The sequence below is a fragment of the Oryx dammah genome, unplaced genomic scaffold (genome assembly GCF_014754425.2).
Source record: "Oryx dammah isolate SB20612 unplaced genomic scaffold, SCBI_Odam_1.1 HiC_scaffold_8, whole genome shotgun sequence".
Classification (NCBI taxonomy): Eukaryota; Metazoa; Chordata; class Mammalia; order Artiodactyla; family Bovidae; genus Oryx; species Oryx dammah.
Window position 1 is genome coordinate 47,375,460 of NW_024070192.1, and position 25,270 is coordinate 47,400,729.

A 25,270-nucleotide genomic window follows, 5' to 3' on the forward strand; every position below is an offset into this window, starting at 1 on the left:
AAAGACTCTTCTGGTTTGAAAACATTGATTTGTGAACTTGTTTCCTGTCTACATTTATTTTTTCCTCAGGACTTGGAAATTCTGATGGGAGATCATCCCTCAGATGCCATTCTCTCCCCATTGCAGAAAGATACCACGTCTTTGCTATTTTTAAAATCTTGTTTCCGTTGCAGCCTTGCCTCTGGTTAGCTGCTGTGGTGTTTACTTTACATAGTGCAGTGTTGTGCTCTAATTTTCTGACCCTGGGACCTCATCTGTTTGTTCTCTTCTAGGAGAAATCTTTGAATTAAAGGCTGAACTCAACAATGAAAAGAAAGAAAAGAGGAAGGAGGCTGTGAAGAAAGTGATTGCTGCTATGACTGTGGGGAAAGATGTTAGGTAAGGGTGACCTCTCCTGTCTTGCTCACTTTAGACTCTTGACTCTAGTGGCTTTTACTGCTTTTCATTTAAGGCCATTATGATAAGAATGTATAAGAATTAGTTTGTCCCACTGAAAACATTAGAAAGTGTAGTTGATTTTATATTAACGCTGTGACCAAGTGTGGTGTTTTTTAAAAAGTGAAACCAGTTTGATTTCATTTGCATACAGATCTAGCATAAAACCTCCTGAAAGCTGGCAAAATCACAAATCTGTTGCTAAGGTAGTTTTAGATGATAAAAATATACAGAGGAACAGAAGCCCATGTGTAGTTTAATTGGCTCACGCCAGTGCCTCAACTGTACAACTCTGCATTGAGTTGCAGAATTGAAGATGAAAATCAATGGTAACAAAATCCAAATGGTCTAATTTTTTTCTGCCTCTTTTTTCCCTGTAATTTAGCAGGACCATTTGGAAATAAGTAAGGATAGTCTGCAGGCCCCTGAGAATTCCTGATATCCTTTCCATGAATTCCATGAGGTCAAAGCTATTATTGTAATAATACTTAGGTCTATTTGCCCTTTTCAATGTGTTGATATTTGCACGGCTGGTGCTATATTCTAAATTAAAGGAATGTGCCAGACCATAACAGTAGTCACTGTATCCTTTACCACCATGTGCTTCCAGGAAAAAGGGCAGTTTCACTTAGGACTGTCCTTCATGAAGCACTACAAATTTATTTCAGTAAACCTTGAATCTGAGTTCAGGTCTTTTTAATATTCCGTGTGATGAAACAGGAATTTGCATGAAGGACTTCTGCATAGCAGAGTGTGACGGTTGATTTGAAAAAAAGCCCTTGTGTAATGGTTTGACTTGGGAATACCATTCTATGCGAAAGAATGATTGACAGAAAAAATTATGGTTAATCAGACTTAATATTTGGGAGACATTTTATAAAAAATGAACAAAGTGAACCTGTCACTTCAAAGGAAAAAATTTGACAGTAGATACATTTCAACTTTAAAAATTAGAGTGTTGGAAAATTTGTCTCCAATCATGAGCTTGATAGTTTCCAATACTTAGAGATTTTTCTGATGAGATTGGTGGTGAACTTAATGAATGTGATTATTTGGTGCTGGGCAGAAAATGAGGAGGAACTAAAAAGCCTCTTGATGAAATTGAAAGAGGAGAGTGAAAAAGTTGGCTTAAAGCTCACCATTCAGAAAACTAAGATCACGGCAACTGGTCCCATCACTTCATGGCAAATAGATGGGGAAACAGTGTCAGACTTTTTCTAGGCTCCAAAATCACTGCAGATGGCGATTGCAGCCCTGAAATTAAAAGATGCTTACTCCTTGGAAGAAAAGTTACGACCAACCTAGATAGCGTATTCAAAATCAGAGACATTACTTTGCCAACAAAGGTCCATCTAGTCAAGGCTATGGTTTTTCCTGTGATCATGTATGGATGTGAGAGTTGGACTGTGAAGAAAGCTGAGCACCGAAGAATTGATGCTTTTGAACTGTGGTGTTGGAGAAGACTCTTGAGAGTCCCTTGGACTGCAAGGAGATCCAACCAGTCCATCCTAAGGAGACCAGTCCTGGGTGTTCATTGGAAGGACTGATGCTGAGGCTGAAACTCCAATACTTTGGCCACCTCATGCAAAGAGTTGACTCATTGGAAAAGACTCTGATGCTGGGAGGATTGAGGGCAGGAGGAGAAGGGGACGACAGAGGATGAGATGGCTGGATGGCATCACCAACTCGATGGTCATGAGTTTGAGTAAACTCCAGGAGTTGGTGATGGACAGGGAGACCTGGCATGCTGCAATTCATGGGTTTGCAAAGAGTCAGACATGACTGAGCGACTGAACTGAACTGAATGAAATATGACAACCTAGAGATGACCTGCATAACTCATTGAACCAATGTTTTCCAAATAACCAGTACATATATCATAAAATTATGCATGGGTAAAAGATCCATTCAAAATAAATGATAAATGAATGGATTTTAATTCAATCAAGTAAAGAATGTTTATCAGTATGATTTCAGATTCCATATTGCACCTAACTTTTAAGAAACTATGATTTGTGGACTAAAAAAAAAAAAAAAGAAAAACGATCATTTGTCTGACTTTAATGTGTCAAAGCAGAGACATTACTTTGCCAACAAAGGTCTGTCTAGTCAAGGCTATGGTTTTTCCAGTGGTCCTGTATGGAAATGAGAGTTGGACTATAAAGAAAGCTGAGTGCTGAAGAATTGATGCTTTTGAACTGTGGTGTTGGAGAAGACTCTTGAGGGTCCCTTGGACTGCAAGGAGATCCAACCAGTCCATCCTAAAGGAGATCAGTCCTGGGTGTTCATTGGTAGGACTGATGTTGAAGCTCAAACTTCAAAACTTTGGCCACCTGATGTGAAGAGCTGACTCATTTGAAAAGACCCTGATGCTGGAAAAGATTGAGGGCAGGAGGAGAAGGGGACAACAGAGGATGAGATGATTGGATGGCATCACCGACTCAATGGATATGGATTTGGGTGGATTCTGGGAGTTGATGATGGACAGGGAGGCCTGGCGTGCTGCAATTCATGTGGTCTCAAAGAGTCAGACATGACTGAGCAACTGAACTGAATGAATGAACTGAACTGACTGAATGTGTCAAAGAAGAACATCCAGTTATGTGAAAAAGCTATTAAAATACTCCCATTTTGCAATTTATATTTGTGTGTGAAGATGTGTTTTCTTCTTTATACTTCAGTTAAAACAGTATTCTGCAACAGGTTGAATGCAGGAGCAGATGTGAGAATACCGCTGTTTTTGCGTAAGTGAAAGTGAAAAGTGAGTGAAAGTGTTAGTCACTCAGTTGTGTTTGACTCTTTGCAACCCCATGGACTGTAGCTCTCTATCCATAGGATTTCCTAGGCAAGAAGACTGGAGTGGGTTGCCATGGCCTTCTCTAGGGGATCTTCCCGACCCAGGGATCTCCTGTATTACAGGCAGATTCTTTACTGCCTGAGTCACCAGGGAAGCCCAAAGCCACACCCAACATGGGGCTTGAACCCATGACCCTGAGATTGGGACTCAATTTTTGCTTAAACTAGACATTAAAGAGATTTGCAGAAACTAAAACAATGTCATCTTAAGTTTTTCAGAAAAGTAAAATAGATTTTTACTTTATAAAATATTTATGTTAATATGAAGCACATTTTTCTTTTTATCAGTTGAGTCAAACGCTGCTGATAAGAAATGGATGAGTGCAAGAAGTAAATTCCAGCATCTCGTGTTGGAATATTGTTGTTCTAACACAAATATCTGAGAAAGTTCTAAGGCTCATGATGACCTTCTAATGTCATTAAGAAAAGGGAGAATCAAATTTAAGTGCATTGTGTCAGGCACGGTGATAGATGTTTTTAGTTAACAGTGTTTTTGTTTTTTTTTAATAGTTCTCATATCTTCTGAACTAGAGGTTATTCTGAATTATAAGTTATTCCATGTTAGAGGTCAAGAAAGGTATGCTCAGAGGGCTAAGGAATAATCCCAAACTCATACAGCTAGTGGTAATGTAGCCAGGGTTCTAACCTAGTTCTGGGTCCCGGTACCTATTACTCGTCACTGCCTTCATGGTGTGTGTATATAATAGAGTTTAAATCTGTATATGCATACACATGGGCTTCCCTTGTGGCTCATCTGGTACAGAATCCACCTGTCAGTGCAAGAGATGCAAAAGATTCAGGTTCAATCCCTGGGTTGGGAAGATTCCCTGGAGAAGGAAATGGCTAGCCATTCCAGTATTCTTGCCTGCAGAATCCCATGGACAGAGGAGCCTGGTGGGCTATAGTCATAGGCTCGCAAAGAGTTGGACATGACTGGGAGACTAAACATGCATACACACACATGTTCAGGACTGTTTTGTTTTCTGAAAATGGTTAAAATTTTGAACAAAGGCCTTATCTGACAACTATTTTAATAAGGACACCAACCAAATAAGTTCCCACTGGTTAGAGATGGAAGAATATGCGCACTGAAAAGCATGGCAACTGTAGTGCTTTGAAACTGCAAAGAATTGGTATGAAGAATAGTGTTAACTTTTTTGTGTGACATAGTGATTTTTAAAAAAATCTGTGAAGAAATATACTAAGATGTATATCTAGGATTTGTTTAGAAACGGTTTAGAGCAGTTAGATGGGGTAGGGACTAGGGGAGGGAAAGTGGGTTGAGGTTGTATATGAAACAAGATCAGATATGTATCAATATTTACAGTTGGGTGATGGATGCATCAGGTTCATTAAACTGCTGTCTCCACTTCGAAAATTTTCAAAGTAAAAGGTTTTTTAAAAAATCTAGTTTTCAGTATCTTCTTGAGACCATTACTGTAGTTTCTTTAGTAATTCATTTCTGTGATATTATCACTGCATTTGTCCTCTCATCAGATTACTTTTTAAATTAAGGCTTTTTCTTTGTGTTTTATCCAACATCTTAGCACCAATATCAATTCACCTTCCCTTTCTCTCTCCTCAGTTCTCTCTTTCCAGATGTAGTGAACTGTATGCAGACGGACAATCTGGAACTGAAGAAGCTGGTGTATCTCTACTTGATGAACTATGCCAAGAGTCAGCCAGACATGGCCATCATGGCTGTCAACAGCTTTGTGAAGGTAGCTTTTTCTTAGGGACTCAAGAACAGTTTCTTCTATCTCAGAAAGCCTTTTAAGAAGTGTCTCTTGATATGGTCAGCGTCTGCATTGCAAATAAGCAACCTCTGTCCCAAAAGAGGGCTTCTAGAGAAGTATTGGCGACAAGTAGGGAATGTTCATGATTTAAGCATTCTGTATGCTGTCATTTGTCATCCAGTTTAGACCATATGGTGAGCCTTCTGTCAGCTGGGCTTGGTACATCCTTGCCAGATGGCAGAAGAAAGCCAGGTGAAATGTCACTCTTAACCCTCCATGGCAGACAAAGGTTGGGCATATCATTCTAGTGTCAGTAACCTGGGGCCTTATCTATTTATCTTTGTAGAAAGTATGCTTATGTTTCAGAAGTAGTAGGAACTATAGAAGCTGCCTTTTAATTTTGTTTTAATAAGTATTACAACAGTTGATTAACTTTTGTTGTTGTTAGGCAAATTTTCAAACATACTCAAGTAGAGGAAATAGTATAGTAAGTTCCTAAATATCCACCTTGTAGTTTCAGTAGTTACCAGCCATGACCAGTCTTGTTTAACTTATACTCTCCATACATGCTTTCCTGACCCCCACCTCCTCTCCTGCTGGATGATTTGAAAGCAAATTCCAAACATTCTAAGGATGAAAAATCATTTAATCAACTGACCATCAAAGAAAGTCCTTAATACTATTGTATATACAGTTAAATTTCTCATATGATTAGATATGATGAACATAATAAGGTTGTTTCTATTAGAAATTGGGATTTTTTTGTTTTGTTTGCTTCTTGTTTTCTTCCTCTGTCTGGAATTCAGTGTACATTAGAAGCAAAAATCAGACGGCATTTCTAAAATTAGCTGCTATTAAATTGTTTCGAAAAAATACACATTATGCTTTCTTCTCATGGAATTTTTTTTTTGTATGTTTAGCCAAAAAATGTACAGAATCAAAATAACATTCTGTCTGGTGATTCATAGGTGTATGATATCATTGGAAAGAATTTAGGTTACATTTTTTGAAAGTTAGCTTGTGCATAGGTTTATAAGGTTTAAAGAAATTTTTTTAATACAGGGCAATTTAAGGGGTATTCCTTCACGGTAAGTGTTCTCTTAATATTTGTACTGTATTTGGAAGCACTTGCTAGGAAAGGAGAATGTATGTTAATCAGGATTTCAGCAGACCTCTCTGCTGCTTCACTTAAGGAACTTCTGGGCAGCCCAGACCAGCTTCTGGAATCTCCTTTGTTTTCTTGGCTGTAGGCCCCAGATATATCCAGCCCTCTTTTCTCCTTGCTTGATACTTGTGGAGTGGGACACATCTTTCCAGTTTCTGATCTTTACCTGTGGCAGAATACAAGTCCAAAGCCCTTTTCTCTTTTCAGGGCAGGTCACTAATGGCCATGAGGATAGTAACACCAGCTGTCTTGAGTTTCTGCCCAGCTCTGGAACGGATACTACAGGGTGTGTTAAAACAGCTAAATAAATTCCTAGCCTAATCTCTTTGAATAGGCAACTAAATTTTGTACTTGGAAAATGTGGGTTCTGATGTAGAATATAACTGGAAATGTACATTAATTAAATATTCTTATGTGGCTTATAGAAATCAGACTGTTAGGTTTTAGACACCATGTACACCAGTAGTTGTCATGATTGTTGTCTGTAGGACTGTGAAGATCCCAATCCTCTGATTCGAGCCTTGGCAGTCAGAACCATGGGGTGCATCCGGGTGGACAAGATTACAGAGTATCTCTGTGAGCCCCTCCGCAAGTGCTTAAAGGATGAAGATCCATATGTCCGGAAGACAGCAGCAGTCTGTGTGGCAAAACTCCATGACATCAATGCCCAGATGGTGGAAGATCAGGGATTTCTGGATTCTCTGCGGGATCTCATAGCAGATTCAAATCCAATGGTAATGTGTTTCCACTTTTGTATGAGAGAGCAGTATTTAAGATGGGTCTCTTTAAAAAGCATGTTTAAAATAAATCTTTGGGACATTGAGCCATAGGTTAGCTTTGTGAAGCATGATTTCCATGGGACCCAAAGATTGTCTGTCTCATACCCTACTGAGCTGAAAACCAAGTCCTAATATACAGATAGTATATACATGCCATTCATTTATTTATACTTTCCATTATAGGAATTTTCAAACATCTTCAAAATTAGAGTTACTATATGAGTAAATAAAATGAACTCAGTTACCATCCCCGGATTCAATAATTATTAATACATGCTAGTTTGTTTTACCTGTTTTCTTCTCCTACCCCCTGCTTATCTATGGGAACTTAAAGATGTCACACATGAATGGGTCTCTATTTGAATTTAATGTGTCATTATAATTAACAATAACCTTTAATAATCTTAACCTGTTTTTATGCAACAAATCGAGATGATTTGAGGAGATTTTCACAAGTATCTTTAAGAAAACTTTTAGAGAAAATTTAAGGCTACTTAGTAGAATTGTGAGAAACTCTTTTCAGGAATGCCTTATGTTTTACTGTATCTTGAAGATTTTCCTAGAACAAGTGTTAGCATTAGGGATTATTAAATTGTTGGACCCTGCTGACCTTTAAATAGGAAATTTTTCTTATTTCCTTTGTTCGACATCTTCTTAAGAAGGTGCCCAGGAGGCAGAATTTAAGGAGGCATTCGTTCTCAGATGCCCACTCTACCTGCACAAGCTAGAGAATGGAATACCTCTCTCCCCACCTTCTTCTCAGTTCAGTTCAGTCTCTCAGTCGTGTCTGACTCTTTGCAATCCCAGGGACTGCAGCACGCCAGGCCTCCCTGTCCATCACCAACTCCCGGAGTCCACCCAAACCCATGTCCATCGAGTCGGTGATCCCATCCAACCATCTCATCCTCTGTTGTCCCCTTCTCCTTCTGCCCTCAATCTTTCCCAGCATCAAGGTCTTTTCAAATGAGTCAGTTCTTCGCATCAGGTGGCCAAAGTATTGGAGTTTCAGCTTCAACATCAGTCCTACCAATGAATACCCAGGACTGATCTTCTTTAGGATGGACTGGTTGGATCTCCTTATAATAGTCCAAGGGACTCTCACTTGGAGAAGCTAAAAAATAATCCCAGTGTCACTCAGCTAGTGGTACTGTGGCCAGAATTCTAACCTGGTTCTGAGCCCTAGTACCCATCAGTGGTTACTGCCTCCGTGGGTGTGTATATACATGATATAATTTAAATACATATATGCACATACATATTTAGGACTGTTTGGTTTTCTGAAAATGGTTAAAATTTTGAACAAATAAAGGCCTTAATTATCTGACGACTGTTTTAAAAGGAAATCCCCCGAACCCTTTTATTCCCATGATAGGTATGAGTCCAGTTTTCTGCTCTTGTGGGGGAATTTTGTTCCACTTTTTCAGAAGTTGCCCCACGTGGTGGCAGCACTGCACCAGCAGCTATCAGAACCACTTGCAGAAGGAGTTGATGCTCCCTGGTTCTCCCCGAGTAGTTTTCTCATAGCTCACTTTAGAAGGGCATCCTAGATGTGAAAGCACCAGAGCATCTGGAGAAATGACTTTGAAATCAGAGGGTAAAATGTCAATTAAAGTCTGATTACTTCTTTGGTGGACAGAGCTTTTCTTGTGGATCTTAGTTCCCTGACTAGGAAGGTAGCTATGTGTATCACTATACCATCACCGTGTACTTAGTTCCCTAACCAGGGATTGAACACTGGCCTTTGGCAGTGAGAGCATGGAGTCCAAACCACTAGACCTCCAGGAATTTCCACTACAATATTAATTTAAAAAGTGCTGATCCCTTTGATATCTGTCCAGATTCATATGATAAAACCTTTTCTGAGGAATTAGAGCTAGACTTACCTTTAGAGGCCAATTTTATTAGTCCATTTTGTTGAAAGTAAATGTGTATTTAGAAGGAAGCACTTTGCTGCAAGAGGAGGGTAACTCCCATGATTTCTTCACACATATCAGAATTTTGAAAGTTCCGGTCTCTGTAAATTGATATTTGCAAGAAAGATACCCTTTTTGGTGATAGAGACTTTTCTCTAGCTTTTTGTCCACAGATTAGGATTTTCCCTTCTTGCTACAATTTTTCTTTTCTCTCTCAGAGCCATTTTGAGATACTCCAATTTCTGTTAATGTTTACACTGGAATCTGCTCCCTGAGAGATTTTTGTTTGTGAATTTAGGTTTTCTGAATCCTTTGGCTCCGTGCCTTAGCCCCTTTGATCTTGTCTTGGAAGCCTTCTCAGTTCTGCCAGCACTCTTGAGAACTGCCCCGGGAATGTCCCTCTTTGATTGCTCTGTTCTCTCAGCCAAAGTACAAACTACTGGATTAGTTAAAACAACAATACCCCCAGAATCATGTTTTTCATTTGTTGAGGGTTTTTCTGCACAAGCAGCATGCTATCAGAACTTGACCCCAGTATGGCCTTTCCTTTTTTTTTTTTTTTTCCTCAGCTTCTTTTAATTTAAACTTATTCTGGAAAGCTCTCTTATGAAAAGTAGCACTTTTCTTCTTAGAAAAAGTATGTATTTTAACCATGTGCTAGCCAGCAGTTAGAAGCCACGTGAGATTATGACAGTGGTTCTCAACTGGTAGTGATATTCTCCCATGAGGGTATGCGGCCATGTCGGGAAACACTTTTGGTTGTCACAGCTGATGGGAAGATTGCTACTGACATCTGGTAAGTAGGGTTCAGGGATACATTAAACATCCTGCAGTGCACAGGGAGTCTTCTGCAGCCAAGAATTATCCATCCCAAAACGTCAGTGGTGCTAAGGTTGTGAAAATTTGGGTTATGGAAATAGCACACAGCATTTAGGGCCCAGAGTGGTTGCTGTTTGGCGTCCTGGCATGGCTGCTTACTAGAAGCTCGGCCTTGAACCTGTTATTTAAAATGAACTTCAGTGTCCTCATCTGGAAAAATAAAAATAAAAGCAGGTAATAATGCCTGTTTTACTGGATTATTTTGAACATGAAGGAATAATTTATTTAAAAATTTAAATAATGCCTAACAGAGTAAATGCTTAATAAACAGTAGCTGCTATTCTGGGGAAATTTTTAAAAATTTATTTATTTTTAATTGGAGGATAATTGCTTTACAATGTTGTGTTGGTTTCTGCCAAACATCAACATCAATCAGCCATAGGTATACACATGTCCCCTCCCTCTTGAACCTCCTTCCCGCCTCCCACCCCATCCCACTCCTCTTAGGTTGTCACAGAGCACCAAGCTGAGCACTTGTGCTACACAGCAACGTTCCGGTCGCTATCTGTTTTGCACATGGTAATGTACATATTTCAGTGCTATTCTCTCAGTCTGTTCCACCCTCTTTTTCCCCTGCTGTGTCCATGAGTCTGATCTCTCTGTCTGAGTCTCTATTCCCACTCTGCAAAGGGGTACACATCAGTACCATTTTTCTAGATTTCATATATATGCATTAATAGATGATATTTGTTTTTTCTCTTTTTGATTTACTTCCCTATGTATAAGGGTCTAGGTTGATCCACCTCACTAGAACTGACTCAGAATCGTTCCTTCTTATGAATAGCAGCTATTCTTGAGGAATAGACCTAACATGACATGCTTTCCAATTATTGTAATTTTTATTTAGGCCTTTAGTTTGTGGTGGTTTGCTGTCAGTCTGAGATGATATATAATGAAAAACTCAAGTCTCTCTGGGTCACTTTGTAAATTTGAGAAGGATTTTTGTCAGAATATATTTGTTGTCCTTGTGGGCTGTGTAAAATTGTTTATTAATAACCTCAATTTAGTACTTTAATTACATTATTTCTTTTATCCCTAGACATAGATTAATAAATAGAGTTGTAAACTTAGAATATTATACAGAAGTGAAATTTGAAATGCGTAATGCTCTTCATGCCCAGTGTCCAAGGAGGAGTTTCAGAGCTGGTCAAATTCTAGGCATGTGGGAGAGTATCAGTATGTGCATTGGGCAGTGGGTAAGAGTGATGTAGCAGCTTACATGTTCAGTCTTTGTCTGGACGCCCCTGGTAAGTAATGTTCTATGTGGTTAAGTGGAATCATTGGCAGCTGCCTAGTTAGAAGCGTCCTGCCCACTGGTTGATCTTAGTGCTTTTCTGTCTTTATTTACAGAGGAAGGAAACGATTTTTGTTTTCCTTTATGATAAACTTTGTGAAGATCTTTTTATGTGTATTCTCACCTTAGAGATTTTAATCATAATCAGTTTTTATTTTAGAAATTATATCTAACTTAGGGTGTTTTTTTTTTTTAATCTCAGTTTTTGGGGTAGATTTTTAGACTTAAAGTTTCAAAAACCATACAGAAACTTCTCATACGCTTGTCTTCACACAGGTTTACTCAATATTAAAATATAATTACGGTACCTTTGTCAAAACTAAGCAGTTAACTTGGGTACATTATTATAAACTGAAGTACAGACTTTATTTCACCTGTTTCAAAACAGATGTCGTTTTACTATTGCAGCATTCAATTCAGCATACCAAATTGCATTCAATCACTTCCTCTTATAAAGAGTTGACTCACTCTTTTTGTTTTGGCTCAAACAGCGTAAGTTTATTTTCTCCCAGTTCTGAAGGCTAGAAGTCCAAGTCCAAGGTGTCAGTAGGCTTAGTTTCTTCTGAGGCCTCTCTTCCTGGCCTGTAGATGGGTGTCTCCCTTCTCTTCATATGATCCTCCCTTCTTAGGTGTCTATTCAAATTTATTCTTCTTATAATGATGCCGGTTATATTGGATTAAGGTCCACTGTAATGACCTCATTTTAACTTAATTTCCTCTCTAAAGACCCTATCCCCAAACACAGTCACATGAGGTTTCTGGAGGTTAGAACTTCAAATCTTCAAATGGAATTTTGGGGAGATGCAACTCAGCCCTTGTAGGAGGATGATAATAGAATTTACTTCACAGACTTGTGAGAATTAATTGAATTAGAACATGTAAAGTGCTTAGAACAGTGATGAAAAATGTTTTGTATTGCTAAAGATGACATTTGAAATGACATGAAAGTGAGACAGCCATTTCACAGATATCCCAAAGCTCTTGCCTTCTCTGGAAGTAGCTCCTTTGAGACCTTAGAGTTCTCAGAGCCTAGTACCTTCAGAAGCGCTCCCCACTTACTTTGGATAAGAGTTGACTCACTGTTTACCAAGGTGTATCAAAACAGAAAAGTGCTTTGTGACTGTGAAATGATTTTTTTTTTCTTTCCCAGTATTATAGCGCGGGGGCTAAAACTCAGGCTCTGGAATCATTCAGACTTGGGTTTGTATCCTGGTCTGCCTTTCTTAGCTTGATGGTCTTCCTGAACATCTCAGTAGCCTCATCTACAAAATGGAGATTATAAACAGTGTTTCTATCATAGGATCATTGTGAAAGATAAAGGACAGAGGGCTTGCAGAGCATTTCACCGTCAGTCTGATGTAGAGTAAGCCCTTAATATAACAAACTTTTCCTTACTGTATAGCAATCGTGGTGTTGGTTTCTAATGATTTTAGAAAGGTTAATATTTCAGTGGCAATTTTATTTAAAAAAAGGTTTTGTTTGTATACATTATTTAAAGCCAGACATTATTTTTTAGGGGGTTCTGAGGGCAGCATATCTACAAATGGAAGCTTAAGTCTATCTACGATATTAGTTAACACACCATTGCAGAATCACTCTTAAAAGAATTGTTCAAAGATAGAACTAGAGCAGTTTTTGTTGGCACCTTCTGGAAAACTGGATCTGTTGTATATTGTAATTCAGTTTGTACTGAAAGATCCCAGCTTGTTTGTTTCTTAGTGTCCCTTTTAAAATGATCTCAAGGCTCTAATTTGGCAGAGGATTACTTATTCTCAAAAAGAGGAGAAGATAAATGGTATGATAATAAACTTTTTGTTTTGTTCATGTTGCAGCATTCTTTTGTGTGATTTTAGGGCCTCTGGACCAAGTAACTCTGCCTTTTAACTCTTAGGAGTGCCTCTTGTACGTATGTAGACATTTATTTGTAGTGTTTGGCTTTGTGCTTATTTACATTTCATCAGAACAGATCTTAAGCCACTCAAGTAAGTAATGAGTTTCATTGAGTCTAATTTTTTAATCTTTCTTGTTACTATGTATTCAGACTTTGTTGCTGTTATAGGATGTGTTGACTCTACTAGGTAGATGTATTCATTCAATTTTCTCATTCTGGAGAAGATGGGAAAACAGAACATAAGAATGTCATATAATCAGCATATTATTAGTTGACAGTCTGGACAGTGTCTTTGGATTAAAGCATGAGCTCTAAAATTAGCTGGTACCATATAGTCATATCCTTGGAGATGATAATGTCTGAAACCTGTTTAGAATAAGTGCTCTGTGCTTTAACACGTTATTTCAGGCAGCTCCATAAAGAAGAAAGTGAGGTTTTGAATTGTTGTTGATTTTCAGGAGGATAAAAATACACAAATCACCTGTATATTTCATTATAATAGATTTGCTTAGCTATTCTACTGCTTTCAATTCAAGTCTTCAAGGGGCAGCAGCCAAAAGGACTGTAAATTGAATGTGAGAACTGACGCGTTTTTTTTCAGTGTGTGACCTTGAAGGTCATTGCTAGGAATGAAAGTCTTCTAAATAGTAATTTAGTTAACAGGAGGAAGTCACTGTACCGAGAAGTGTGGTCTTTCTTGGATTCTGGAACAAGGAAAGTGAGTGAAATTAGAGAAATCATTCAAAGGGACAAGGAAATGTGTGAGAGATTCCTCCTGAGAAACCTGTATCTGTGATACTCCACTCCCAGTGAGTATCTACATTTCCTTCTAGCATTCTTTTTTTCATTACAGGATCATTTTTATTTTATTCATATCCACCGCGCCAGCTTGCTACTTTTTAAAACAAGAAAAAATAAGGTCTAATTTATGCCCTCAGAATTTCTGTGTATACAATAGGGGTAGCTTATAAATCAGGTTTTATAGCCAGATGGTAAATCTTGCCATTAAGTGCTACTAGGATGTGATTATCTCTGAAATATATAAAGTAAGAGAATACCTTTTTCTCCTTGTATAAATCTGCCAGGAAATAATGTTTTGATTATATCATCCTGCCTAACTTTGATTTTTCTTTCACAGCTCTTGGGACTTCTATAATACAGTCAGCAGAGTGATTAGTACTCAGACACTAGAATCAGATACGGGGCATGCGTTTATATTCAAGCATTTTCTCTCTTTGGGCTGTGTTGATTAAGCGAGTCACTGAGTTTCTCTAACTCTATTTATAAATTCATTTTTAAAGCCTGTTTCCTTATCTGTAATAGGTAGGTTTTGGTAGCAACTACATTAGAGTTGCATGAGGGTAAATGGCATAGTAAGTGTTCAGTAAATTTTAGCAATTGCTGTCTTTTATTTCTTTGTCCAATGCTATTAGGTATAGTATAAGGTAAGTCAAAACACAAGTTGCTTATGTTAAAAAGAATTCAGCAGACTTCAAGGGTTCACATGGAGCTGTCAAATTGAAGGGAAGTGTGTAGTTAGGGCAGAGAAAGATTTGTTTAGTAGTATTGAGTGTGATTTTATTTATACACATACATGTGTGTGCATGCTTTTGCATGTATGTATATATTTGTGTTTAGTGTCTATAAAGGATACATATTACATTAGGTCTCCAGGGATGGAGGTGAGATAGGAGGTGAAATGTTTAGTTGCAGTCTCCCAAAGAACAGAATTAACTATAATTGGGAGGTAAGATGAACTAAAAACAGTTTGTTTTTTTGTTTTGTTTTGTTTGATGTTATGGGATGTGTTCCTTTGTAGCGTAGATGTAAGGACAAGTGAGTTGTCCTATATAATCCAGCTATACTGTCTTGAAGTTAATGTTTGCCTCCTTGAGATTCAGTGTGACTAGCTCATTTTAAGTTTTTATTAGTGTAAGAGAAGCATGGCTTACTGACCAGGAGAACTCTAAGCAACCCTTTATGGATCCACCTCAGTATGTTTCTAAAAATCTAGCAGTCGGAATGTGAAGATTAGGAGATGCAAATGGAAAGGTATTAATAGAAGGGATTTAGAGGAACAGCGGTACAGTTTTGTTCAGTTCAGTTGCTCAGTCGTGTCCAACTCTTTGTGACCCCATGAACCGCAGCACGCCAGGCCTCCCTGTCCATCACCAACTTCTGGAGTTTACCCAAACTCATGTCCATTGAGTTGGTGATGCCATCCAACCATCTCATCCTCTGTCGTCCCCTCCTCCACCCGCCCTCAATCTTTTCCCAGCATCAGAGTTTTGTTATTGGGGTGCATCTCCTCTGGTCAGCCATTGGCTCCGTGACCATTTGGCAGTGACCTCTTTTCCCAGTGCAGACTTTTCTAAACATAATCCTGTAATCTGATATCTGGATCTTTTAATCAGGTTAGGTTTCCCTGTCTCTTTTCTTATTTTAATGTGATAAGTGAAAGTTGCCTATTTTACCACCAGACCATACACTTCATTAGCTGCATTTATACTTGGTTTAATTTCCAATTATGTATGATGATAGCAGAGGAATTCTAAATTGTTCATCCTGTTCAGTATCCTTCTGTTCTTTCTTCTCCATTGCTTTCTGTAATTCCCCCAATTCTCCCCTTTTCTTCTACATTTCCTGTTAACAGACCTTATATTTAAATTTTTTTAACAAGAAAAAGAAACTGGCAGAAAGTCAGTGACAGGACATTTGTTTTGGACCAACTGGTCAAGAGTGGGCATGTATTGACAGCAAGAAAGGAAGACAGGTATTTGGTCTTTCAGTGTGACATTTTGATCCTTTATCCTGTCATCCTATATATCAGGCTTACTATACGGGGAAAATATGTCTTTTCCTTGCATGTAAAGCACTGAGATGATGGAGATTATTATTTCACTCTTCATGCTTTTTAATTTTCATGAAAGCTTTGCTTAATGGTGTGGTTGGTAAACAAAAATTGTCAGAAAAGAACCTCATGCATGCTGTCATGTGATAGATGTACTAGATAATCCTTCATGGTTTGTCTTAATAACAAGAAAATATTATATCCATAGCCATACTTACCAAGTGAACCATTGGTTTTTTCATCTTGGAATTTTTTGACCTGATCACTAGATTATAGCTTAAGGTGATTTCTGTTTGTGGCATCATTATCTTTTACATAATAATGGGTACTGTTGGAAGTATGTTATTTGATTTAAAAAATCATATTCTCTAGAATTTAATCTTTTAGGTAAAATGCTGGGATAATCTGCAGACCACTCAAGTGATGTGGATGTTAAAATCAGTAGCTTGAGACTTCCCTGGTGGTCCAGTGGTTAAACGCCTCACTTCCAATGCAAGGGACGTGGGTTCAGTCCCTGGCTGGGAAACTTAAGATCCCACATGCCGTTACCACCTTAACTTTGCTTAAAGCTTTGTAGAAAGCACTTATATGTCATCTGATTTTATCCTCAAACTAAAGCTCATCTCTGAGGTGGATTAAATTATCTCTAGTTTTTAATTGAGGAAATGGAACTTCACAGAGTTTATGTGATTTCCCAACATCATGTTACAGTGAACTAGGATTTCAAGGTCACACTTTCTTATTCTGACACTTAACGGGAGTTGGACTATAAAGAAAGCTGAGTGCCAAAGAATTGATGCTTTTGAACTGTGGTGTTGGAGAAGACTCTTGAAAGTCTGTTGGTGGAAGGAGAACAAACCAGTCAGTCCTAAAGGAAATCAGTCCAGAATATTCATTGGAAGGACTGATGTTGAAGCTGAAACTCCAGTACTTTGGCCACCTGATGCAAAGAACTGACTCCTTGGAAAAGACCCTGATGCTGGGAAAGGTTGAAGGCAGGAGGAGCAGGGGATGACAGAGGAAGAGATGGTTGGATGGCATCACCGACTCAATGGACATGAGTTTGAGCAAGCTCCGGGAGTTGATGTTGGACAGGGAAGCCTGGAGTGCTGCAGTCCATGGGGTCACAAAGAGTTGGACACAACTGAGGGTCTGAACTGAACTGATCACCTCCCTATCTGCCATATACCCATAAAATTATTTGGCCTAGATTCTTCTTTCTGTTGCCTAATGTATGTGTCAAAATTAAAATTCACTGCTTTTTTGTTTTGGCCACGAGGCATGCAGAATCTTAGTTCCCCAACAGGGATTAAACCCATGCCCCTTGCACTGGAAATGTGGAGTTCTAACCATTGGACTGTCAAGGAAGTCCCTAACTTGACTCCTTTTATAGCTGTTCATTTGTCTTAGTTTTATTGATGGTTTGGGTACTATTGAAATTAATGTTTTAATAGTAAACCACGAGTGACTCTCTGCTAATATGTGAATTGTTTTAATTCTGGGTTGCCCGACCACAAGGAAGCTGTATGAGCCATCATTAGTGGTATAATACATGTTTTGAAAGCAGTTTATCTGTTTGTATATGACAAGGTAAAATGTTCAGGAACAGTTATGAATTAAGATCTATGAAGTGATTCAGAGAAGTTGTTGTACTGTTCTTGATAAATCAAGGTCATATCTGCTTCTTTTCCCAGGTGGTGGCTAATGCTGTAGCAGCACTATCTGAAATCAGTGAATCTCACCCCAACAGCAACTTACTCGATCTGAATCCACAGAACATTAATAAGCTACTGACAGCCCTGAATGAGTGCACCGAATGGGGCCAGATTTTCATCCTGGACTGCTTATCTAATTACAATCCTAAAGATGACCGGGAGGCTCAGAGGTCAGTCTGTTTTCCTGGGTAGGATCTATGAGTCCTGCCTGGTTCAGTAAGTTCTAGTGTGTCTGTATTAGAATAAGGATCTGTTATGAAGGAAAACAGTGACTTATGGGATAGATACTGCTATCCCTGTGGTATTTTCTCTTTGTAATTAGGAACATTTTAGGTAGCAGAGTAAGCCATGCAAAAATAGTTCTTGCTAAGAGGAGATGTGTATCTGTCATTTCTTTTCTGAGCAGTACACTTAAAACAGTCTGCAAAAATCTCCTTTATCACCTTCTCACATCTCCCATACAGCAGTTCTTAGCCGCTTGGCAAAGGTTTGTGTGTGTCTTTCATTGTAGTGACCATTCTCATTCTTTAAGATACTTAGTATGTGGCTTGATACTAGTTGGTGAGTTGCCTTATACCTGTAATTTAGTACTAGAGAAAGTGGATTGGAGCCTGCAGTATGTATGATGTCTTCCATTAGGTATGGAAATAACATATTTGGAGATTTGACAGGCACACCTGAATTGTTTTGCTTAGCTCTCTACCACTTCAGTATTGCAAGTTTTTTTCGGCTAGCAGATACTGACTACTAAATTTCATGTACACATACATACATTTTGGTGTACAGAATTGGAGTGACATCAATTTTTATTGAGCATTTTGTGCGTATAGGCACTGTGATTCTGGCAAAGTAATTCTGAAGAATTGTTGGCTCATTTTAACTATGGTAGGTAGTAAGTAACCTTCCTTGCCTGGCTGAAGCTCGAGCTGTTATAATATAAATGTTCTTCACCTGTCTGGGAAATTGTTCCCTCTGGATTTAACCAAAACTCACCCTGATAGTTTCTTTCCATCACTGAAAGTACAAATGTCTCCTGGAAAGAATTTTACATACAACTTTATTTTCTCTTGATCATTGACATGTCACACTTCCTCACTTAGCAAATGTTTTTTTTTTTGAGCCCATGCTGTGTGCCAGGCATTGTTCTAGGCTCTGAGAATACAGCACTGGACAGGTTAAAATCATAGCTCTTATGGAAAATCTATTCTGAGGCATAGAGCAGAAATATATGTGTATATAATCCAACATATAATAGGTCAGATAATGATAAATGCTAACAAGAAAAATAAAGTAGAGAAGAGATCTAAGAAATATTGGGTGGTTAGGGAAGGCCTCCTTGAGAAGGTGACATTTGTATAAAGACCTAAAGAAGGGCAGGAAGTCTGCTGAGTAGATATAGGAAGAAGGGAAAAAAACACAGCTTCACTTAATCTTGCATCCTTAACTGAGTCAGCTAGCCAACCATGTTGCCCAAGAGCTATCAAAATTAGGTTAATTTCGGGAGAACCCTCAACAGATAAATAGCCTATATTTTATGAAACATTTAAGTATAGGTGACTGGGAGGAGGAGAAGGGGGTGAGGTTGGGTGAATATTGCAGTGGTATTGTTGTTAAAAAATCAAAAACCCTCTCCAAGACTTGGTTGTTATTAACAACCAAAAACCCTCTTCAAAATTCCCTTATTATCCTGAAGACAACAGCTTGGGTAGTTTTCCCTGTCAGTCCATCTCCTGCATCTTATAATGAAACTTCAGCCACAATTGGTTGATATCTTTCATTGTGAAATAACTCTCAGAATGCTTAATTTGACTTCCTGTAGGTTGAGGAGAAATGGGCTATGAGTCAGGGAGCCCTTACATAATATGGGGAGACAGAAAGAACTATAAAACAGGAAGGTAAATGGTGTGAGCTTCAAGTGTTTGGGGTATTGGCTATTTTCCTTCCAGTTTGAACGTCCCTGTTGCTGGTTTCCTAAAGTCTTCTCGTATCCCTGCTCTGCCTGTAGTTTGCTGGGAATGAGGCGTCTGTAGTGTTGAATCCCAAATTTACCTACGCATGGAGTTTTGACTTTTCTAACTGATTCTCTAATTTCTTGATACTTGGGCCATGGGACCTCTGACAGCATTACCTTATAGATTGGATTGAGCACGGAAATTGTAATTTAAGATACTAATTTTCATTTTCTGCCCTCAGCATCTGTGAGCGGGTAACTCCCCGGTTATCTCACGCCAACTCAGCAGTGGTGCTTTCAGCAGTAAAAGTCCTAATGAAATTTCTAGAGTTGCTACCCAAGGACTCTGACTACTACAATATGCTGCTGAAGAAGTTGGCCCCTCCACTTGTCACTTTGCTGTCTGGGGAGCCAGAGGTGCAATACGTCGCCCTGAGGAACATCAACCTAATTGTTCAGAAAAGGTTGGGAAAAAAATGAATTGGTGATTAAAGTGTTTGTAATTTTGAATTAAACTTAATGATATCAGTATTTAAAAGGACTGTGTTAAGCTTTGTTTAATGTGTAGAAATAAAAATATTGTATGGTAGAGCAACTTGCCCAGGGTCAGGAGGCTGACAATTGATTTTAGAGTGTTCCTACAGTGAATGAATACAGTGAATGCCTGGTATTGCTGTATAATTTAGTTTCTTTCCTGAAGGACCTGTTAGTATGCTAGCTAGTGTCTGTTTAATATGGTTCAGGCCATAGTTTAGATCAGGTGGTTGTTCTTCCACTGATTTTTCTTGGCAGTATATACTTTGCCCCTTAAAAAGCATAAAAATAGTCTGCTAAACGGATCTGGTTAGAGGGGTATAGAGGAAGATTCTGAATCTTTTTTCCCTGGGTGGGGTGTGTGGATGGAGAGGATAGAAGCACAGGTTGGGTATTAATGCAAACTCAGAAAGATACATCAATATATAACTCACGTTCCTTACCTGTATTTCTATACATCACAGGCCTGAAATCTTGAAGCAGGAAATAAAAGTTTTCTTTGTGAAATACAATGATCCCATCTATGTGAAACTAGAGAAATTGGACATCATGATTCGTTTGGCATCCCAAGCCAACATTGCTCAGGTCAGACTTAAAGTAGATTCAAGTTAAGGTCTAGTATCTTAAAAGCTGATCTTCAGAAAAACTGAGACCTGAAAATTGTTGTTGGAGAATCCTTAATGGTTGTTCACTTCATGGATTTTTAACAGGTTCTGGCTGAACTGAAAGAGTATGCCACAGAGGTGGATGTTGACTTTGTGCGCAAAGCTGTGCGAGCCATTGGGCGGTGTGCCATCAAGGTGGAGGTGAGTGTTCCTTGGTAGTATAGGATTCCGGGGATTCTCTTTACTCTTTGCTTAAAATACATTTTGAAGTTTATCAGACTAATACATTGTTAAAATATTAAGGAATTGTTAATGAAAAACAGCTATCCCTCATCTCTTTCTTTCCTAAGGGAATCATTTTTAACTCTGTTCATAGTTAGTTATTTTAATTACTTCCAATCTCTATTATTCTTACAATTTTATTTATTGATTTGCCATTTGTAGACATTGTCTATTAACTTTTTCTGCTATGAGATAAATTAGTTCTTATGCTCCATCACTCCTGTTTCTCTCCTCTGTTCTCCTGTGTACTTACATCATGAGGTTTTTGTTCCTATATTATCTTTATTTTGAGATACCTTTATTTCTAGTTCTATCAACTAGAGTCTTACAAAACTTACTATGCATATTATGCCTATCAATAAGTAGAAACTACACAATACAAGTGATTGTATTCTCTTTCTTACAGAGACTTGGTTTTTTCCAGAAGTTTATAATGGCCTTTTTTTTTTTAATTTCATTATGTCTTCATTGCACACCTTTTTCCAGTTTTTCAAGCATAATATCAAATTTGTAAAACTTTTCCCTTGTTCTAGGCCCTTCTGTCTTCCAGTCCTTTGTCTTTCAAGTGCTTGTTCCAGTCTGACTGGCTGCTCTCCTATTTTCTGCACAACTTTTTCCATACAGCCTCCCTTCATTGCTCTTTCTTGTTGTCAGTACTTTTTCACAGCATTCTTTTTTTGTGGTTGCAATATTTCCTTAAATCTGTAGGGATGGGGATTATAGTTTTGGTTTTGTTTCTACAGTTTGAATTTAATTATCTCCAATATTTTACAGTGATGGTTGCATGTCTGTATATGGTTTTTTAATTAAGATTTATAAGGTGGTGCTAGTAAAGAACAGCTTACCAGTGCAGGAGATGTAAGAGATGCAGGTTCGATCCCTGAGTTGGGAAAATCCCCTGGAAGAGGGCATGGCAGCCAACTCCAGTATTCTTGCCTTGAGAATCCCATGGACAGAGGAGCCTGGTGGGCTACAGTCCAGAGTCGCACAGAGTCAGACATAACTGAAGTGACTTAGCACACACATACCATATATAGTATATAGTGTGTGTGTGTGTGTGTGTGTATATATATATATATATATATATATATATATAGTATATAGTAAACGACTGCCCGCTAACGTTAAGAATGAGATAACAGGAAAGTTGTCAGGATTTCTGTGCATTTAGGTAGGGCTGTTGACTAGCAAGTTTCTGCTTTGGGACAGGGAGTTGTTACTTCTTAAGTCCTCTGGAAGAGTGTCTCTGTGGTCTTAGAAGGCAGATTTTTTCTAGCTTGATTGAAATCTTCCAGTAGATATTAAGGATTGCAACTTCCATTACTCTGCTTCATCAGTCTTCCATTTATTTTTCTTCACTCAGAAATTTGTTGAAATTAATGATGGCTTCTGTTCACGGTGATATTGTAGATTCAGAGTTCCATATTTGTTCTTACTACTGGACTGTATGCAATGCTTTGAGTCAGATTGGACCATATGATTTCACAAGGATAGTTCTAAAATATTTTGTACAGTACAACCAGTGCTTCATAGGATCGGAAGGAAACAGATGCTGTGTCAGTGAAAAGTGTCTCTGAAAGCCAAGTTCCTAATTGGCCTTGTTTTTATTTTTGTCAGTGCTATTTCATATAGTTACCACTGATAAGTCATATAGTAGACTAGTTGTTATAACAAGAAGGTAATTCATCCTGGTTTCTGCTCCTGGTTCTGCCAGTTCAGAGGCTTCAGATATTTACTATACATGTTTCTGTTGTTCCATCTGAGAAATGGAAAAGTCTGTTTATTGGATCTTGGTGTGTTCCATCTTTTTTTTCTTTTACCACCACACTTGTCATACTTAACTTCTGTCTTTTTCTTTTCTTCCTGAGTAGCAGCTGCCTACTTATGGTAGTACTATAGACAATTTTCAGAACTCTTCTGATGGCAGAAGAGGCATTTTGTGCTTTTCACTTCCTGAATGTCACTGCCTTATTAATCTCTCTGACAGTGCTCTCTAAAAAGTCTCATTCCAGAGTTAAAAGAGATTTTTTTTTTAATCTCTGGAATTACTGGAACGTGTTCTTAAAGCCTCTAGATTCTTAGAGGCTGTTAGTACTGTTTACTGTAACTAACGGGAAAGTTATCCATCATTTTCTGAAAGAGATGAGCTTCTGGTGGCTCTTATTTCTCCCTTTGATTCAGGATGCTCTGGTGGGAATATGAGAGTGTGTGAGGAATGAACTTTGTCTGGAAGCTAAAGATCAACCTTCAAGAATCCTGCCTTTTTGCTAGTGTTCCCTTATCTTAAGTTACTTGGATTTGCTTGAGAACTTTTCCTAAAACTGTTTTAATCATGAAAGTTATTAGTTGGAGAGTTGCCTAGTCCAGACAAAGTTACTGGGGCAGGAGAGGTCATGACTGCTTGTTTATAACTGGCCTATCTGTGGGACAAGGGCAAGAACCAGCAACACAATTGTAATAGACTTTCTCTGTAATTTACAAACTGAGCTGCTGCTTCCTCTCAGGGCACCTGACCGTTTTTTAATGTGTAGCTGGTTTCAAGGATATGACAGATGAGAAAAAAAGAATTTTGGTTTGGTGTTTAGCTAAGAGAACAGGGCCTATTGTAAACTTTGGTTATTGTTAAGAGTTGGAGTGTTGTTTTTTTTCAATCAGGACTGTAGGTACAGACATCTCTCTGTTGCTTTAAGTAGCCTGAGGTGAAAAAACTATAATTTTGTCATATTAAGTTGTTTAGGTTAAAGGTTAAGCATAAGTTGTTGAGTCAATAAAGAGCACTGAAAAAGAAATCTCATAGTACTGTTTTTTTTAAATGCTTTTTGTCTATATGTTTTTAATTGCCTTTTTAATAGATTTTACTCCCAGTAAAATCCCAGTTTCATTGAGGTATGATTGACAAATCATAGCTGTGTATATTTACAGTATACGCTTGTTTCTTTAAGGAGGAAATAAACACTGGCCCTCCTTTTCTTACAAATAAAATAATTTTGTTTGAGAGAGATTTATTTATTTGATTTTGTTTGTGAGAGATTAAGTCACTAAGTCATTAAGACACCACCCTTATGGCAGAAAGTGAAGCACTAAAGAGCCTCTTGAAAGTGAAAGAGGAAAGTGAAAAAGCTGGCTTAAAACTCAACATTCAGAAAACTAAGATCACTGGATCTGGTCCATTACTTCATGGCAGATAGATGGGGAAGCAATGGAAACAGTGACAGACTTTATTTTTTGGGCACCAAAATCACTGCAGATGATAACTGCAGCCATGAAATTAAAAGACGCTTACTCCTTGGAAGAAAAGCAATGACCAACCTAGACAGCATATTAAAAAGCAGAGAGATTACTTTGCCAACAAAGGTCCATCTAGTCAAAAGTATGGTTTTTCTAATGATCACGTATGGATATGAGCGTTGGACTATAAAGAAAGCTGAGTGCCAAAGAATTGATGCTTTTGAACTGTGGTATTGGAGAAGATTCTTGAGAGTCCCTTGGACTGCAAGGAAATCCAACCAGTCCATCCTAAAGGAAATCAGTCCTGAATATTCATTGGAAGGATTGACGCTGAAGTTGAAGCTCCAATACTTTGGCCACCTGATGTGAAGAACTGACTCCTTGGAAAAGACCCTGATGTTGGGAAAGATTGAAGGCAAGAGGAGAAGGGGATGACAGAGGATGAGATGGTTGGATGACATCACCTACTTGATGGACATTAGTTTGAGCAAGCTCTGGGAGCTGGTGATGGGACAGGGAAGCCTGGCGTGCTGTGGTCCATGGGGTCGCAGAGTCAGACACGACTGAGCGACAACTGAACCGATCTGAAGTTGCTAAGATTAAGGTGTTTCTCGCTTCCTTGTCTTTACTTTTACAGTGGGTCTTTGTTGCTGTGTGTAGGCTTTCTCTAGTTGCAGCAACTAGTAGCCACTCTGTATTTAGAGTACTTGGGCTTCTCCTTGCAGTGGCTTCTTTTCTTGTGGAGTACAAGCTCTAGGGCGTGCAAATCATTTCTGGTTTGTGTAGGTCAAGATAAGGTACTAACTTATGTCCTGTACAAACAAACAACATGTATTTACTCCATCAAATAATAGAAGTTAAAAGTAGAACACTGCTTTCTCCTATGCCTGTTCCCTCCCAGAGGTGACGTGGACATAATTTTAAGTTCCCCTGAATCTCCAGTTTTCTTGAAGAGATTGCTTGTCTTAACCATTCTTTTGTTTTTCTCTGTTTGCATTGTTCATTTAAGGCCTTTTTGTCTCTCCTCCCTATTCCCTGGAAGTCTGCTTTCAGTTGCGTATATCTTTCCCTCTTTCGCTTGCCTTTTGCTTCACTTCTTTCCTCAGCTTGATGCATGGAAGTTCGCACTTCCTTGTGAGTTCTTCCATTTTCTCTC

The 25,270-nt window shown here is 38.4% G+C and overlaps 1 protein-coding gene across 6 annotated transcripts in view; it reads left to right on the forward strand.

The window, feature by feature from the left end:
- Positions 1-25,270, forward strand: part of AP2B1 (adaptor related protein complex 2 subunit beta 1) — a 115,549-nt gene that overhangs the window by 15,130 nt on the left and 75,149 nt on the right. For all 6 annotated transcript variants that reach the window (XM_040244059.1, XM_040244062.1, XM_040244056.1 and 3 more), the window contains exons 3-9: positions 273-378; positions 4,877-5,012; positions 6,681-6,926; positions 17,494-17,684; positions 19,708-19,929; positions 20,464-20,584; positions 20,710-20,805. In XM_040244059.1, coding sequence (XP_040099993.1) covers positions 273-378; positions 4,877-5,012; positions 6,681-6,926; positions 17,494-17,684; positions 19,708-19,929; positions 20,464-20,584; positions 20,710-20,805 — 1,118 coding nt within the window. The remainder of the gene's footprint in view (positions 1-272; positions 379-4,876; positions 5,013-6,680; positions 6,927-17,493; positions 17,685-19,707; positions 19,930-20,463; positions 20,585-20,709; positions 20,806-25,270) is intronic.